This window comes from Talpa occidentalis, unplaced genomic scaffold (assembly GCF_014898055.3).
Source record: "Talpa occidentalis isolate TD23 unplaced genomic scaffold, MPIMG_talOcc4v2.1 talOcc4.13, whole genome shotgun sequence".
Lineage (NCBI taxonomy): Eukaryota > Metazoa > Chordata > Mammalia > Eulipotyphla > Talpidae > Talpa > Talpa occidentalis.
In genome coordinates, this window is record NW_023601322.1 from 12,333,695 (window position 1) to 12,350,320 (window position 16,626).

General features: G+C 46.1%; 1 protein-coding gene and 1 non-coding gene across 5 annotated transcripts in view; one reads left to right on the forward strand and one right to left on the reverse strand.

Annotated features, from left to right (window-relative positions):
- The window catches only part of ATP8B1 (ATPase phospholipid transporting 8B1), a 116,460-nt gene that overhangs the window by 57,758 nt on the left and 42,076 nt on the right, over positions 1-16,626 (forward strand). For all 4 annotated transcript variants that reach the window (XM_037508472.2, XM_054694018.1, XM_037508471.2 and 1 more), the window contains exons 2-4: positions 187-389; positions 13,682-13,779; positions 15,072-15,185. In XM_037508472.2, the coding sequence (XP_037364369.1) occupies positions 209-389; positions 13,682-13,779; positions 15,072-15,185 (393 nt within the window). In that variant the 5' untranslated portion in view covers positions 187-208. The remainder of the gene's footprint in view (positions 1-186; positions 390-13,681; positions 13,780-15,071; positions 15,186-16,626) is intronic.
- LOC119243874 (small nucleolar RNA U13) lies at positions 12,084-12,187 on the reverse strand. The gene has a single exon (XR_005124873.1). It is a non-coding gene; the product is annotated as a small nucleolar RNA U13 (small nucleolar RNA).

Sequence of the window (16,626 nt, forward strand, 5' to 3'; positions counted from 1 at the left end):
CATTTAATCGATAATGAATGGTTTTGCTCTTCCTTGCAGGATAACTTGAACTTTGGGGTTATTGTTCAGACATACTCACATATGCATAAGATAATGTTCTCTTGAAAGGGCTTTGTAACTGGATACAACCCACAAATGGCAAGAGTCAGTACTTGCTCTGATGTCCTTTTTTTTTTTTTAAACCAGGTAGTTCCTATTTGTCAGCAGAATGAGTACAGAAAGAGACTCCGAAACAACATTTGAGGAGGATTCTCAACCTAACGATGAAGTGGTTCCCTACAGTGACGATGAAACAGAAGATGAACTTGACGACCACGAGCCTCCGGTTGAGCCAGAACAGAACCGGGTCAACAGAGAAGCAGAGGAAAACCAGGAACCGGTCAGAAAAGGTACCGGGTGGGACCTCTAAATCACGTGTGGAGGATGCAGGGGCAGCGCTGAGCCAGCCAGGTTCCATAGTCCAGAACACATCTTCCTTCTCTTATCTAGGGATGCATCAGGGAGAAAGGTTGACAGGCTCGGCCAAGGACATGCTGTTATCAGTGTGCTGGGCTTGGCGACCTTTTCTGACAAATTCTGAAAAAGTAAAAGCTCTCGGTTAGTATCTCTAGTTTTAAGATGGCTTTGCATGTGGAGGGATTGCTTATTACTGCACCCAGAAACTGAGAGTATCCACATCAACCACATAACTTTGGATATAAATTATTTTTTGTGTTCATTTGTTGATATGAGTTATATAAACGACCACCTGCACATATATATGGACTGATCTGAAGCCATCATTTTATTACATGTGTGCCTGTCCACAAATGGATCAGAGTAATAGACGAAGGTAATTCCTAAGTCACGCTCAAAGAAATAAATGGATTTGAGCAAATCAAGCCATCACTAAGTGCTACTTTTCTCTGTCAGTTCTCTTTGACCACCGGAAACTTGGGCTAGCCTTTCCCAAGGTCAGCTTCCCAAAGGGACCTCAGGGGCACAGGCCCTTGGGGGAAGCAATGCTGGACTAGCCCCATTAGGAACTGTATGTGTTCTGTGATCTGGGCACAGTTTTTTTTAAAGATTTGTTTATTTATGCATACAAGAGCTGGGGTACGGGCTAGATATGCAGGGGGGCAAGAGGATTCACCAGAGACAGAGGGGGAAACAGAACAGGCAGACTGACTGAAATACACTGCTGAGGGGAGCAGCGGGCGAGACAGGAGAGGTCTGCTGCTCATGTGAGTTAGCTCACTGGCCGGGGATCGACTCAGGCCATTGAGGTAGTAACACTGAGACTTAACCCTAAGGCCACTAAGGAGGCCCCTTGGGCACAGTTTGGAGCCTCTGAGGCTCTCTCCTTGTTCTTCCAGTGCTTTCTGCCCCTTTAGAGTAACCTTGGCATTGCCATACCTTTTGTTCAGTCACTTGTGAATCTAACGTGGTTTCGGCTTTCCAGTAAGAAATTGGTCGTGGGTCTCTCTGCTTGCCATGCGGGCATGTTACCTAGCAGGCTGCCGTCTGATCAGATTGAGGGCAGCTTTTCAAGGCCTGTTCTAGACCAGGACTCGGCAAACTTGTATTAAGGGCCAGACAATAAATATTTTCAGTTCTGTATGCCCACAGTCTCTGTCACAGTTACTCAACTTTCCTGATGGTTCTAGAAAATAGCCATACACGTCTGACATTTAGGAGAATGGATGGTAGTTTCCCTTCATGATTATGCTTGCCATCTTGGCCTTTGTATTTCATTTCTTTTATTTAATAAATTTGTATTGATGACAATACGATATAATTTGGGGGTACATTTTCACAGCTGTGTGCAAATGAGCCTCACTTCATCCACCACAGAAGACCTAGTGCCCCTCCCATTAGTGGGCCAACCCCCACCCCACTGGTGACCACTCCTTTTTCCCCAGTGGTTTTTTATATTCCATACACAAGAGACTTGATTTCTTTCTTTCTTTCTTTTTTAAAGATTTATTTATTTATGCATACAAGCGTTGAGGTACAGGCCAGAGATGCAGGGGGTGAGAGGATGCACCAGAGACAGAGTGGGGAACAGAACAGGCAGACTGACTGAAATACACTCTGAGGGGAGCAGTGGGCAAGACAGGAGAGGTCTGCTGTGCCATGTGGGTTGCTCCCTGGCCGGCTGGGGATCGAACTCTTGCTGCAGAGGCTGCAGATTGCTTCATAGTGCTGTGCTTAACCCTTTGTGCCACCAGGGAAGCCCAAGACTTGATTTCTTTCTGACTTGTTTAGCGAGTTATTATTACCAGTTCCATCCATATTGCCGCAAAAGGCAAAATTTTGTCTTTTTCATAATCTGTTTTAATTCTTATCAGTCTTCCTGCCCTGGCTAACAGGTGTCTTTTCCTGGTAACTCTTCTGCTCCAGAAGAAAGAAGCATGGTGTTTATTTGGACCCTAGATTTGTTCCAGATTTCAGAAACTCAAAAATGCTTCCTCCATGGTCCCTATTATTCTAGTTAAATAAGTTCAGTTTCCCATTTACAGAAGTTCTCTGTAATTGATCTGTTTCCCACCCTCCAGACGTGCCTCTCTATAATCTCAGAATAACATCTGGTTTCCCAAAGTCTCCATCACTGCTGGTCTCCCCTCCCTCTCCAGTCTTACATGCGTCCTCTCTGCTCACATCTCTCGCTCACTGGCCCAGTCTCTCCTTCTGGGTTCTGCTGCTGGGTCAGCTGAGGGCTTTCAAACCGTTTTCACAAGCCATGACATCCCATTTTTGTAGTGCCGCCTCCTCCTGTCACAGGGGGCCTCTTTAGCTACTCTGTGTGGGGAGATGCTCACTGGGGAGTGTCATACAACCCTACGAGCCCCCTCCCACCACTGAAACTTGGGGAGGTCACCAGTTCCTGTCTATGTCATCTGCCTTTTCACCCAGCTTTCTGCATCAGACATTTAGATTTACTCGACCTTTCTGTGGGTTTCTGCCTATAATATTTTTAAGATTTATTTATTGATGCATGAAAGAATAGGGGTACAGGCCAGAGGTGTGGGGGGTAAGAGGATTCACCAGAGACAGAATGGGGAGCAGAACAGGTGGATCTACTGAAACACACTGCTGAGGGGAGCAGTGGGCAAGACAGGAGAGGTCTGCTGCACCATGTGGGTTGCTTAAGTGCTTAAGTGCTTTTTACCTTTAACTAGAAGGTACTAAAATCACAATTAAGCTAAATTAAAATGGAATCACTGCCAGTCTCAGCAGAAATGTGATCTGTGTCGTGCAGGTCCAGACTGGATAGTGTTCAAATGGGGGAAAAGTCAAAGTTGCCTGGCACGGTCGAGAGGGAGTTCTAGCTCATTGCCCAAATGGCAGATAACGTGCTTCTTCCTCGTTCCTGCCCTCACCGTACTTCTGGGTTTCATATCATGATCTGGGGTCTCGACCATGTCTGGATATCTGAGGAGCTGGCAGAGAATGGCTCTGTGGGTGGAGGTGACTTTGCTGCTGTTGTGGTGCCGCGCTCGCAGATGTGCGCTGAGGTCACAGCAAAGGGACTGGGGCTGGGTGCCTGCGGAAATGCCAGAGAAGCACGTAGTGGGTAGAAACTCTCACCTCTGTTTTTTTCCAATGCCGTCTTCACATCCTGGCGCTCCTGACCCTTCCCTCTGCAGGTCCCTTCTTGTCCATTGCAGTCCTTAGAATTCAGGCACTGAGGGAGCTCAGACTTCATCTTGGCTCTGTGTAGTCCTTTCTGAAGGTGGCTGGTCTTCTCAGGGGTTCAGGTGATCCTCATTTCTCAAAACCCCTGTCAAGGGACCTCAGCTATGACTCAAAAATTTTTTTTTTTAAAATAGATCAAACTAGCAGGCAACTGTAAATCAGAGACATACAGCAGGGGAGGGGAAGGGGCAAGGATTAAAACGGGGCAGGAAGAGCACAAGGGACTATGGTGATGGTTCATGGGTGACTTGGTGGCAGGAATTTTATGGGGACTACAATACCTGCGAGGACAAAGCAAACTGTACAAATATGAACAATGATATAAAAAAAATATATATATATATGTATATATATATATATACACACACACATTTTTTTTCTAGCACATCTCCCTCCCAAGCACACAGAGGACGTGCACTAAGTACTAACCGCTCCCCCTTCATTGCTGCTTTACCCTGCATCCCCCACAGCCAATCTGCTTCCTCTTTTCCCTCCCCCCTGCTTCCCTCTTCCCCCCCCCCCCCGAATTGTTTTCCATATTCTAACTTGGACATTTTCCTAATGAAGATTGGTGTTACTCTGACTTCCTTTTAAACCACGGCAGTCTTGCCATGTGCCATCAAGGATCATTTCCTTCAAAGAATTCCATTTTTTTTCAAGCACTCTGGGGTTCAGTGACTCCAGTTCCCTCACAGCAGAGCCATAAATCACATCCATTTCTTAGTGGATCATCTTAGTGTAGAAAGTTGCTTTTTTCTTCTTTTTTTTTTTTTTTTTTTTTTTGAGATGCCCTCACCCCAATGAGCTTTGGAGCTAAGTGAGTGTTTTTGAGAGACTCACTGCAAGGGCTTTTCAGTTGAAGGACTTTCATTGTGTGAGAATCAAGAACAAGTGTCAACATGCTGCTAGAATGTGCCAGGGAAAAACGATAAGGCCACAGATTTTACTCAAGTGATTTTACCCTTGGTTTCCCCGGAGCAAGGACTGACCCAAACAGTGCATGTTTCCCGGGTGATGGGGTGAACTTCCTTCCCGATGAACGTGCTAGAACAGTATTCCCCATGTGTGTTCTGGGACCCCAATTCTGCAGATTCTTCAGGATTCACGTTGCTTTGCCCATCTCAAGGATGTCCAGAAAAGGATCGAAGAAGCTTGGACTTTAAAGAAATAAGTTGAGGGCCTCCCAGGTGGCGCAGCGGTAGAGCGCTGGGTTGCGAAGCTGCCCGCGGCCTCTGTGGCGCTGGTTCGATCCCCGGCTGCTCCCCAGCCACCGGAGGAGGGTCCCACATGGCGCGCAGACCTCTCCTGCCGCCCACTGCTCCCCTCAGCAGTGTACTTTGGTCCTTCTGCCTGCTCTGCTCCCCACTCTGGCTCTGGTGAATTCTTTCACCCTCCTGCGCTTCTGACTGTACCCAGTGCATGTATAAACAAAACAAACAAACAAATAAATAAATAAAAAAACATGCCTCTATTAAAAAAAAATAAATAAAAAATAAAAAAAATAAAGAAATAAGTTGAATTGCATTCAGCCTGCATTTAGGCTCCTTAAATTCCTTGGCTCTGAAATGCTGGATTGGTTGGTGTGTGCTGTGTTGTTCATGTGTTTTAGCTTGCCCTTCCAGTCTCCTCGTAGTTCAACTCCTTGGGTAAGTCTGCATCATTCAGGAACCTGCTTAGAGGTGAAGGATTTAGTGTTCTGAAAAGGGTCCCCAGATTGGTGCAAACTGCCTTGCTCTTCTGAGCCGCAAGATGAAGTGAGGAAACTGTCTCCTGTCTCCTTGGTGACATTGCTCTATGGATGAACTCAGGCTGCCGGGCAGACACATGGCTTCCTTGTCTGACAGCCGAATCCCACTTAACTACCTTGGGCCAGTGTCTGAGCTCTTGCTCTTATGACCAAGGTTCTGGAAACAGTTTCTCTTTCTACCCGGTCCTCTTGTCCCACTGGGTTTCCCCTCCCTGGGCGCTCCTACCCCCTGGGGATCCCCATGCTTTTGTAAAGGTCACCAAGAAGCCTGGTGCCAAATCCAGGGAGCTTTTTCTCAACCATCTTCCTCCCTTTTTTCTCTGAAGTGCTTGACCTTTTTTTTTTCTTTTTAAGATTTATTTATTTATGCATTCAAGAACTGGGGTACAGGCCAGAGGTGTGGGGGGTGAGAGAATTCACCAGAGACAGAGTGCAGAACAGAACAGGCATATCTACTGAAGTACACTGCTGAGGGGAGCAGCGGGCGAGTCAGGAGAGGTCTGCTGCGCCATGTGGGTATCTTCCTGGCCGGCTGGGGATCGAATTCATGCTGCAGAGTGCGGACAGCTTCAGAGGTTGTGTCTTAACCCCATGCGCCACCAGGGAGGCCCTGCTTGACCTTTTTTTTTTTTTTTTTTTTAATTTTATTTTTAAGGGCATGTTTATTTATTTATTTGTTTGTTTGTTTGTTTTGTTTATACATGCACTGGGTACAGTCAGAAGCGCGGGAGGGTGAGAGAATTCACCAGAGCCAGAGCGGGGAACAGAGCAGGCAGAAGGACCGAAGTACACTGCTGAGGGGAGCAGCGGGCGGCAGGAGAGGTCTGCGCGCCATGTGGGACCCTCCTCTGGTGGCTGGGGAGCAGCCGGGGATCAAACCGGCGCCGCGGAGGCTGCGGGCAGGTTCGCAATCCAGCGCTCAACCGCTGCGCCACCGGGGAGGCCCCCTGCTTGACCTTTTTAACCACTTCAGGAAATGCTGGCCTCCCCGTCCCAGCTCCTGCTTCTCCTTACTCCTGGCTTCTTTTCCTTCCACGCTTTAAATGTTCGCATTCCCGGCAGCACCACACAGGCCGCTGTTGGCAAGCATATCCCCTTTAATCTGCTTCCCGAACCTCATCTCTGGGTGACTCAGGCAGAGCGTGGTGGTGGAAAGGGAGAAGGATGGGTGTTGACCTGTGGGTTTCAGCCCTGGTGACTCCATTTCTAGCTGCGTGATGTTAAGGGACTTCCTGATTCTGCCTCAATATCCCCACTTGTAAAATGGGCTTAATGTTAGTACCTACTTCACTGGGTGCTTGTGAGGGTTAATCAGGCCACCTTCACCCTCACCTGAGAGCAGTTTCAGGTGGGCAATAAATGCCCCATAAATATTCAAGGTCATTACCCGCTCCCCATAGTTCTTCCCTTAATAGCTTCCACATCAAATGTACCTTCATCCCTACTCCCATCACTCCATCATCAGATCTTCTTCACCCCTCCACTTCTCTCTGGAGTATTCAGATTCTCCTGGTCTTCCCAAGCTGAGGCTGCAGTGTCACCGCCTCTTCTACCCCAAAGCCAACGACCACGGCTGGGTAGAGAGATGAATGGGTAAAGCACAGTTGGTTTTCCCAGCAATGCATTTGTCCACATACTGAGGAGGTTTTTGGTGACTCAGTGTCATCCCTACCTCTGCCTCCTTGTCAGTCTTTCCTACTCATGCGGTCTTTTCCCGTCTTCTCTTTTTTTGCATACCTGTGAACACTCGTGCTTTCCTGTGCCTCAGTGGTTTCTCGGGTAGAACCTTACACTGGGTCTCAGATAGTTCTGCACACCTGCAGGAAGTCAAGCCATAAGTCCTTTCCGATACAGAAGTTAGAAAATTGTATTATGAGGGCCTCCCTGGTGGCGCAAGGGGTTAAGAACAGCACTATGGGGCAGTCTGCAGCCTCTGCTGCATGAGTTCGATCCCCGGCCGGCCAGGGAGTAGCCCGCATGCGCAGCAGATCTCTCCTGACTCGCCCACTGCTCCCCTCAGAGTGTATTTCAGTCAGTCTGCCTGTTCTGTTCCGCACTCTGTCTTTGGTGGATCCTCTCACCCCCCCCACATCTCTGGCCTGTACCCCAGCTCTTGTATGCATAAATAAATAGATATTAAAAAAAAAAGAAAAGAAAACTGTATTATGAAAAAGTTCCCCCATGCACCGATAAAACCCAGGGAAAAAGCAGAGCTGTCCCCAAACAGCTTGGTCTTTTACTGGATGGTCTGTAGTTCTGGTCCAAGAGCCCTGAAGGAGTCTGCCCAGGACAGGGCCTGGGAAGGCTTCCGGTGAGCTGCCAATGACAGGTGAGGAGGAGGAAATCTGGAGAGAGGAGCAGCAGGAGGGTCCGAGGAGGGGCCCCACACTGAGGTTCTGTGGCCGGAGGGCAGGTGGCATTCCTCTGGAGATTAAGCCTGGAGGATGAAGATGTGAGAAGGCAGGATTAGTGTGTGCTCTGCTTACCTCCTTCCAACCTCTCACAGTATAATTTAAAAACTGAGCAATTTAACATATCTTGTCATCTTCCGGCTAATCTGTAGTTCCTCAAGGTCCCCGGGGTCCAATCTGCCTTATTCCAGCTGGTGTTGGGCACCAGGTTCTGTCCCTGGCCTGTTGTGGAGGCTCGGTGGGCATTTGTGACTGAACACATGGGAGTGCTTCAACAGATCGGTCAGTGGGGGGGCAGGGAGAGTGACTCAGTGACCTGCCCAGGTCGAGGAAGGCTTCCTGGAGGGAATGACACTTGAGCTGAGTCATGAGTAAGGATGAGAGGTAACTTAACCCAGGTGGTTTCGGGAGCCCACATTGCAGGTGACACAGAATGGAGGAAAACTCCAAGAAGCTGAGGGTTCAGGTAACTGCAGGTCCTTCTTGGAGATGAGGAGGTGGAGGCTTTGGCCACTCTGGCAAGCATGGATGCTCTCCTGAAGGCTTCTGGGAGAAATGAAAGCATTTAGGTTGACGACAACCTGGCCAGGTGTGTAACGGGCTCCTCCCACTTCAGCCTCTGTGGCCAGGCGTGCACCTTTCATCCTGTTGTCGTTGTAAGCTGTCCTGCACGGGGGTCTGATTCCAGCTTCTCTGGGCTCTCAGGCCCAGGTGGTCAGAACTTTCCCTTCTCTCCTGGTTGGCTGCTGTGGCTCGAAGCCTTTCCTTGCACCATCGACCCTGTCCTGCTGTTGCTCCTAGTCCCGAAAGCCTTTCCCTCCCCCACAGCTTTTCAGCTATTCTTCCCACTCCCTGGGGCAGCCAGCCCCTTCCCTGTGGCTGGCTCCTTTCTACCCTCCTTAGAGAAGCCTCTTCTGCTCCTGGCTTATGAGTATAGGTGGAGATTGGGTCTAATCTAGGAAAACTGGAATCCACGACACCAGCAGATGATGATATGGTTGCTAAATCTTGCCTAGTGTCCAACTCCTTATAAGGTTGTTGAATTTCTGGGCCCAGGTTAGAGCAGGAGGGCCCTGGACACATGGCTTAGTGACCAATATGTACCGATATGTGCAGACTCCTAACAGCAGGGGTGACAGCCATAAGGCACTTCTGCTCGTTGTATACCTCCTGCTCCCACTGACTCCCTTCCAGGCCACTTCCAACCAGAGCCCCAAAGAACAACTTGGCTTGGAAGATCTCTGCTTTTCATTCACTTAAGCAGAATTTTTCTGTGGTCATTAGCATCCTGAACTATTAACCTTTTATTACTACTTTTTTTTTTTTGAAGATTCACCCATTTATGCATACAAGAGTTGGGGTACAGGTCAGAGATGCGTGTGAGAGAGAGAGAGAGAGAGAGAGAGAGGATTCACCAGAGACAGAGTGGGGAACAGAACAGGCAGACCGACTGAAATACACTGCTGAGGGGAGCAGCAGGTGAGGCAGGAGAGGTCTGCTGCGCCATGTGGACTGCTTCCTGGCCAGGGATGGAACTCATGCTGCAGAGGCTGCGGATTGCTTCATAGTGCGGTGCTCAACCCCTTGTGTCATCAGGGAGGCCATATTACTACATTTTTTAAAAAAAATTCTTGCTCCTTTTTGATTTACTAATATTGCTGTATTTAAAAATGCAAAAGTGCATGGTGCCAAGTACATAACTCAACACAGAGTTGTCACGTGAACACACATGGAGCTCCTCCCCACCCCCAGGCCAGCCAGTGTCCCAGCTCATCCCTCCATAGTCATTATCCACCTTTTTTCTCTCCCTCCTCCGAGGTAACCTCATCCTCATTTTTATGATAATGACACCCTTGACTTATTTTTTTATAGTTTTAGCACCTAAATATATATTCCTAAATACTGTAGTTTAGTTTTACATGTTTTCAAACAATGTGTATAAATGGAGTTGTGCATTTGGAATAATTTGGATTGGAATGAACTGGTGTTTGACTTTATTCAAAGGCATTTTTTTTAAAGATTTATTTATGTATACAAGAGCTGGGGTGCAGGCCAGAGATGCGGGGGGTGAGAGGATTCACCAGAGACAGTAGGGAACAGAACAGGCAGACTGATTGAAACCACTGCTGAGAGGAGCAGCAGGCGAGACAGGAGAGTTCTGCTGTGCCATGTGGGTAGCTCCCTGGCTAGCCGGGGATGGAACTTGTGCTGCAGAGTCTTTGTATCACTTCATGGTGCACTGCTTAACCCCTTGCACCACCAGGGAGGCCCTCAAAGGCATTTTTAAGACTTACTCATATTGGTGCAGGCTGCTTCCCTGCTATGCTTTGTAGATTTCCATCTTTACCTGTCTTCTCTGTCTTCCCCTGCTTTAGAATAATTATTTTTTAGAATAATATTTTTAAAAATACTAAATATAATGGTACAATGACGAGAAGGAAATCAATCAACATATCTATTTTATGTATAAACTTGTAAAGGGGAGGAATTGAATTGCAAGTATTTTTAAAATAACATGCAAATAGATCTAATTATTAAAGACTACAGAGGAAAATGAAGTCTTTCCCTGCCTCTTCTGCCCCTCAGATCTGTTGCTGCTTGTTTCTCAAAAATATCCGTGCACTCCTGTGTGTAAAGAACACTTGCAAACTATTGACTTATGTGCCTTAGATACACAAACACACGCGCAAGTGCGTGCACACGGCGGCATCACCGAGGTGCGCTCACTCTGTCTCTCCCAGCTGACAGCCCCGCAAGGGAGACACCCTCTGCTTTTGCTCCTTAGTGGAGCTTGGAGATCTCCTCATTCTTCTGGTGGCCTGTGTGGCTTTCTTTGTGTGGATATTTAACCAGCTGCTCAGGGGCATTTAGGTGTTTTCTAATCTTTCTGATAAACAGGGCTGCATTGAATAACCCTGAGGAAGGTCATTTCTTCTGTGAGTGACTATACACAAGGGGTAGGTAAGTTCCTAGATGTAGGATTGCAGGATTGCCCCTTCTGCGTGTCCGTTTGACAACAGTAATCCAATTGCTCTCTGCAGAGACCACAAAAGAAGGCCTGTTCCTCTTCCAACCTGGCCTGTCATCAAATTCTTTACTTCCTGCCCATATGTCACAATCAGGATAAAATCAGCACCTCACTGAAGAATTGAACTTCTTTGTGTATGAACTTGAATATCCATACACATATTTAAGTGACATTTGAATTCCCTCAGCTTGCTTCCTGTTCTTTACTCATCTCTCTCTGGTTGTTTTTTCTGTTGGATGTTATGCTTTTGATCTTTTTACTCCAGTGGTTTGCGGCAGTTTGTACCAAACCAGTGCAGCTTGAGGGTGTCTGGGGTGTCAGTAAGGAAGAGCTCAGATCCAGCCACCAGGGGATGAGGGACTTGCGAAACTGACCTTTCCCAGATGGTGCTGGTGATGGGAACCCTGGGAGATATATTTAAAAAAAAAAAAAAAAAAGATTTTATTTATGCATACAAGAACTGGGGTACAGGCCAGAGGTGCAGGGGGTGAGAGGTTTAACCAGAGACAGAATGGGAAAGAGAACAGGCAGATGGACTGAAATACACTGCTGAGGGGAGCAGCGGGTGAGACAGGAGAGATCTGCTTACACCATATGGGTAGCTCCCTGGCTGGGGATTGAACTCGTGCTGCAGAGGTTGTTGATGTTGTGCCCAACGTCAACCAACTGGCCCATAATAAACTCATTTTTGTTCTTGCATCGGCTGTCTGTGTGTCCTTGAGGGCTGCGCTGGTCGAGGTTGGGCACAACAGTTGATAGCTTCACAGTGCTGTGCTTAACCCCTTGCACCACCAGGGAGGCCCAACCCTGGGAGATTTAGATGCAGTAGATACAGTTTAGCAGGCTTGGTCGATTTTTTGAGCTGGCTGGTGGTAAACACATCTCAGGGATTGCCCGCTATACTAAGCCCAATCCTGTTCTTTGCTATTTTTCTGGAAAACTTTTAATCAAAGGTCCATAGAGCAAAGGTACATTTGCTGCTCATATATTATTTTTCCTCTCTGTGAATATTTCCATTCTAGAAAATGGTGCAAGTTTCCTACTTTGTCTGTAAATTAACCTTGTGGTTCAAGTATCTAGTAAAGTTCTCTACTCCAAGTGGGTACTTTAAAAATATTTGATCAAAAAGATAAATCTCTCTGTGTGCTATTTTGCTGCCTTTCTGAAAGGTAGGTGCTAAATTTAGCACAGTGTTTTATTTATTTTATTTTTTTTTACACGTCAGAAGGGTAATGTGTCGACGTCGTAACAAGGTTTAAGGGAGACACATCTCACACAGCCGCGTGAACACCCAATCATCACACTTATGAACTAGAAAAGGATCTAGCACAGCATTTTAAAATGTACTAATAGGTGTCTGTGATTTTCAAACGTGCAAGTCATTGGGGAAACTAGAGCTGAAGAGGTGCTGTCTTACCCTCTTTCCAAATGTATGACACCCTCACCCGGGCTTTGTAGCAGCTGAGTGGGTGTGCCTTCCTGCTTGGGAGACCCAGCGCAGCCCAAGACTGGGGTCACGTGAAAGGCTGACCATGTACTTGTGAGTGACCCTCCCAGGTCGGCTCACTGGCAAGCACTTCTGGGGGGGTCTGGAACACAAGTCATATGGGATTAAGGTTCCTGCCAATGATCTCCTTTTACTTGATTATATGTACGATCACTCTCTTTCCTAATTAGGTCACATTTGGGGGTACAGAGTAGAGTCACACCTTTATCAGATGAATCTTAGGGCACATAATTCAACCCACAGCAGCATGCTTATTTTCTGCCCAATTTTTTCTTTTTTCTTTTTCTTTGTTCTTATCCAGGTGTATGGACTTATAAATGAACACCTGCATACACGACCTTATATTCTTCACCAGAAGACTAGTTCTCACCCCTCACCAGCCTCTAATCCCTTTTACCCAATTATCCAGCCCCTCTTCCCCTTCTCTTCTGGCAACCGCTGTTATCACTCTGGCCTAAAGGTTTTATTTTTGCTCTGTTATCTCTTTGTCTACCACATGTGAGTGAAATCACAGGGTGCTTGCCTTTACCATCTGACATATTTCACTTAGCATAATACCCTTCAGCTCTATACCTGTTGTTGCAGGTGGCAGGATGTCATCTGTTGTAACAGATGAGTGATCTCCCATTGTGTCTAGACCCCGTGTCTTCTTTATCCACTCATCTGTTGATGGGCATTGAGGTTGTTTCCAGCTCCTGGTATTCTGAGTAGTCTTGTGAATGTGGGGGTTGCATATATCTCTGCAAATCAAAATTTTTGAGCTCTTCGAATAATTATCCAGAAGATATACCTGCATCGTAAGGTAGTTCTATTTTTAAGTTTTTGAGGCACCTCCATGCTGTTTTCCACAGTGGTTGCACCAATTTACTTTCCCACCAACAATAGATGAGGGTTCCCCTTTTTTCCACATCCCCCACAATCCTTATTGTTTCTTGCCCTTTTTTTTTAAAAGATTTATTTGTTTGTTTGTTTGTTTATTTGTTTATTTATACAAGCACTGGGTACAGTCAGAGGCACGGGAGGGTGAGAGAATTCACCAGAGACAGAGCAGAGAGTAGAACAGGCAGAGTGATGAAGCACACTGCTGAGGGGAGCAGCGGGCGGCAGGAGAGGTCTGCACGCCATGTGGGACCCTTGTCCAGTGGCTGGGGATCGAACTGGCGCTGCAGAGGCTGTGGGCAGCTTCGCAACCCAGCGTTCAACTGCTGCGCCACCAGGGAGGCCCCTGTTTCTTGTCCTTTTGATAACAGACATTCTTGTGGGTGTGATACCTCATTGGGGTTTTGATTTGTATTTCCTTCTTTCTAAAGATTGTACATGGCAAGTCAAAGCAAATGATCGAAGCTTCCATGAACAACCTGATTTTATGAACACAAAGTTTTTGTGTCTTAAGGAGAGCAAATATGCGGTAAGTTGAGTTTAACTTCTTAAGTTTCGTTTTGTTAGAAGCCAATTAAGACCCAGTAGCCATCATGCTTTCTCGCTTCATGCTACTCCCGCTGTCTAGGTAACTCCTGCCTCAGGCCCAGTGATAACCGTTGATAAGTCTCTGGAATATCATTTTTATTCATCACATAAATTTATGCTGAGAATGTGTAGGAATGATTGGAACAAAAATATGTAGACTGAAAATTTCCCTATGTATGTGCAAAATTCGCTTTAAAAATGTTTTGTGAAAGAATATAGAATAATGTGATAGAGCTTTCTATTTAGTAACTTACCTCCCCTCCTCTCCTGTGATGAATTCAGAGACTTTGAAGATATTTCCACCTTTAAAATTCTTTAACCTTTGAAATATGATAAAGAGCACCTGAGAAGTGTGGGCTCCAGTGTCAGTGTCTACTAGTTTAGTCATACCACCAGCCTGGTGGTTTTGACAATAGAAATTTATTCTTTTACAGTTTAGGGGACAGAAATCCCAGCGCTCCAGGTATCAGAGGCCTGGTTCCTTTAAGAGGATCTGCGGGAGGATCTTTTCCAAGTCTCCCTCCACTTCTGGTGATGGCCGCAATCCTTGGTGTCCTCAGCTAATGGACCCCCCTCTCCGGCCACTGCCCCATCTTCACATGGCATTTCTGTGTCTCTATCTGTACACCAGCTTTCCTCTTCTAGCACAACTTTCCATTTCTAAAATGAAGTCTCTAGTACGACTTCACTCTAACTTTTACCTCTGGATGCTGATTGCATCTGCAAAGACCCTGTTTCCAAATGAGATGACACCCCAGATGGGTTAGGGCCGCAGCATGTCCTCCGAGGCGCACAGCTCAGCCATACAATGGCACACAGCTCAGCCATACTCTTCCTTACACAGTAACCTCCATCCTCCTTAACTGAGTCTTCCTTTTCCTGCTCTGCCTGCCCATGCTGCCTGCACCTTTGCCCCATTTTCTAAGACTTTGCAAAGTCAGGAAATCATGACACAGGATCCAGGTGGTCACAGTGGGATTTGCCACCAGGCCCTGTCCGGCAAAGTGTGAAGTGTCTTCGTCTTGTTATGCTCTGTGACATAAGCCTCTCAGGAGTCATTTTGAGGTCTGGTTAGAATTAAGCGCTTAAAGGAAGTCTCACTGTCCTTCTGAATGACAAATTATCTCCCTGTGGTGCTGAGGGCCATAGGTTTGTGATTTTTGCAGCTGGGCAGACAACTGTGATGAATGTGTAGCAGCGTTAGAAATGACTTTCTTACTTTTTTCCCAACAGAATAATGCAATTAAAACGTACAAGTACAATGCGTTTACCTTTCTACCAATGAATTTGTTTGAGCAGTTCAAGAGAGCAGCCAATTTCTATTTCCTGGTTCTTCTTATCTTGCAGGTAAATGCCCTTTGTTATCTTAAAGCTATTTTGAAGTATGGTGACTCAGTAACATTTAAATTCCAAATGCATGTAATGTGAGTGATCTTGAACATCAGGTTTCTTCTCATAAGGGAACAGACACAAAACTGAGCTTTGTCAAATGGACAAGGGAGGGAGCGAGGAAATATTACTTTAATTCTATATTTTTAATTCCATTTCATACTGATGTAAAAGGTAAAACTGCTTTCTCCAAAGTGAATCAATGTAAGGTCTTGCACTTTTTAAAATTATTTTTACCGTAAAATATATGTTTAGATTTTTCCTTTTTTATTTAGATGCCTCATCTCACCAAGAGTAGTATTGATTTTTATTGACATCTTTGTCATATATCTCAAATTATTTTTGTGAACTGGTTAACTGGAAAAGGTCTCTTTTTCTGAAATTTTTTTCTGAATTGTAGCAAAGGATACACTTATCTGGAGGGCATTAATTTTATCTGTTTAGGAACTATTGTTAAAATCAGGGGAACTATATGCTCTCTAGTTAGTAGCACCCAATGTGTAGCCCACAAAATTACCCTGAATGGGGTTATTTTTTTTAATTATAAAAATTTTTTTGAAGTCTGCATTTTTTTTTAAGATTTATTTATTTATTTATTTATACAAGCCCTGGGTACAGTCAGAAGCGCGGGAGGGTGAGAGAATTCACCAGAGCCAGAGCGGGGAGCAGAGCAGGCAGACCGATGAAATACACTGCTGAGGGGAGCAGCGGGTGGCAGGAGAGGTCTGCATGCCATGCGGGACCCTCCTCCTGTGGCCGGGGAGCAGCCGGGGATCGAACTGGCGCCGCAGAGGCTGGGGAAGCTTTGCAACCCAGTGCTCAACCTCTGCGCCACTGGGGAGGCCCTTACCCAGATGGTTTTATCAGATTCTTTATATCAAACTGCTGAGATTCACCCAGAAAGGGTTTATGAAAATGGAAGCCTATGTGTCTTCTTGGGATGAGGCTTCATAAAGTAGAGAGAAGACACAAGAGAGAAGTGGGCCCTCAACAGAGTTAGTAGAAGCTAAGACCTGCTAACTTGATAGACAGGATGCTCCTGCTATCAAGAGGGACCTTTGAGACAGGTTTGTGTAGAGATAAATTCTACAGATACAAGGTGACAGGTGGGTAATTTTCCCTTCCTTCTAGTGGGGAGGAGAGGAATTCCATCTATTGACCGTATGTGGGAAATGATCTTTCTACCACCACCCACCCCCTTTTGTCTTCTCCTAAGGTACAGCAATCCAAGATATGTAATAGAAGTAGCTTTAGACAGCCCTTTACTTGTATTGTTATTCAAAATCCTGTCACTTCAATCATTATATTCTATGACCCAGTGGGCAATAGGATGGTTACAAGGGATCATTATTAAATTGGCTTTCCAAATATTTTTTGTTCCAACTTGGAGAACATATTG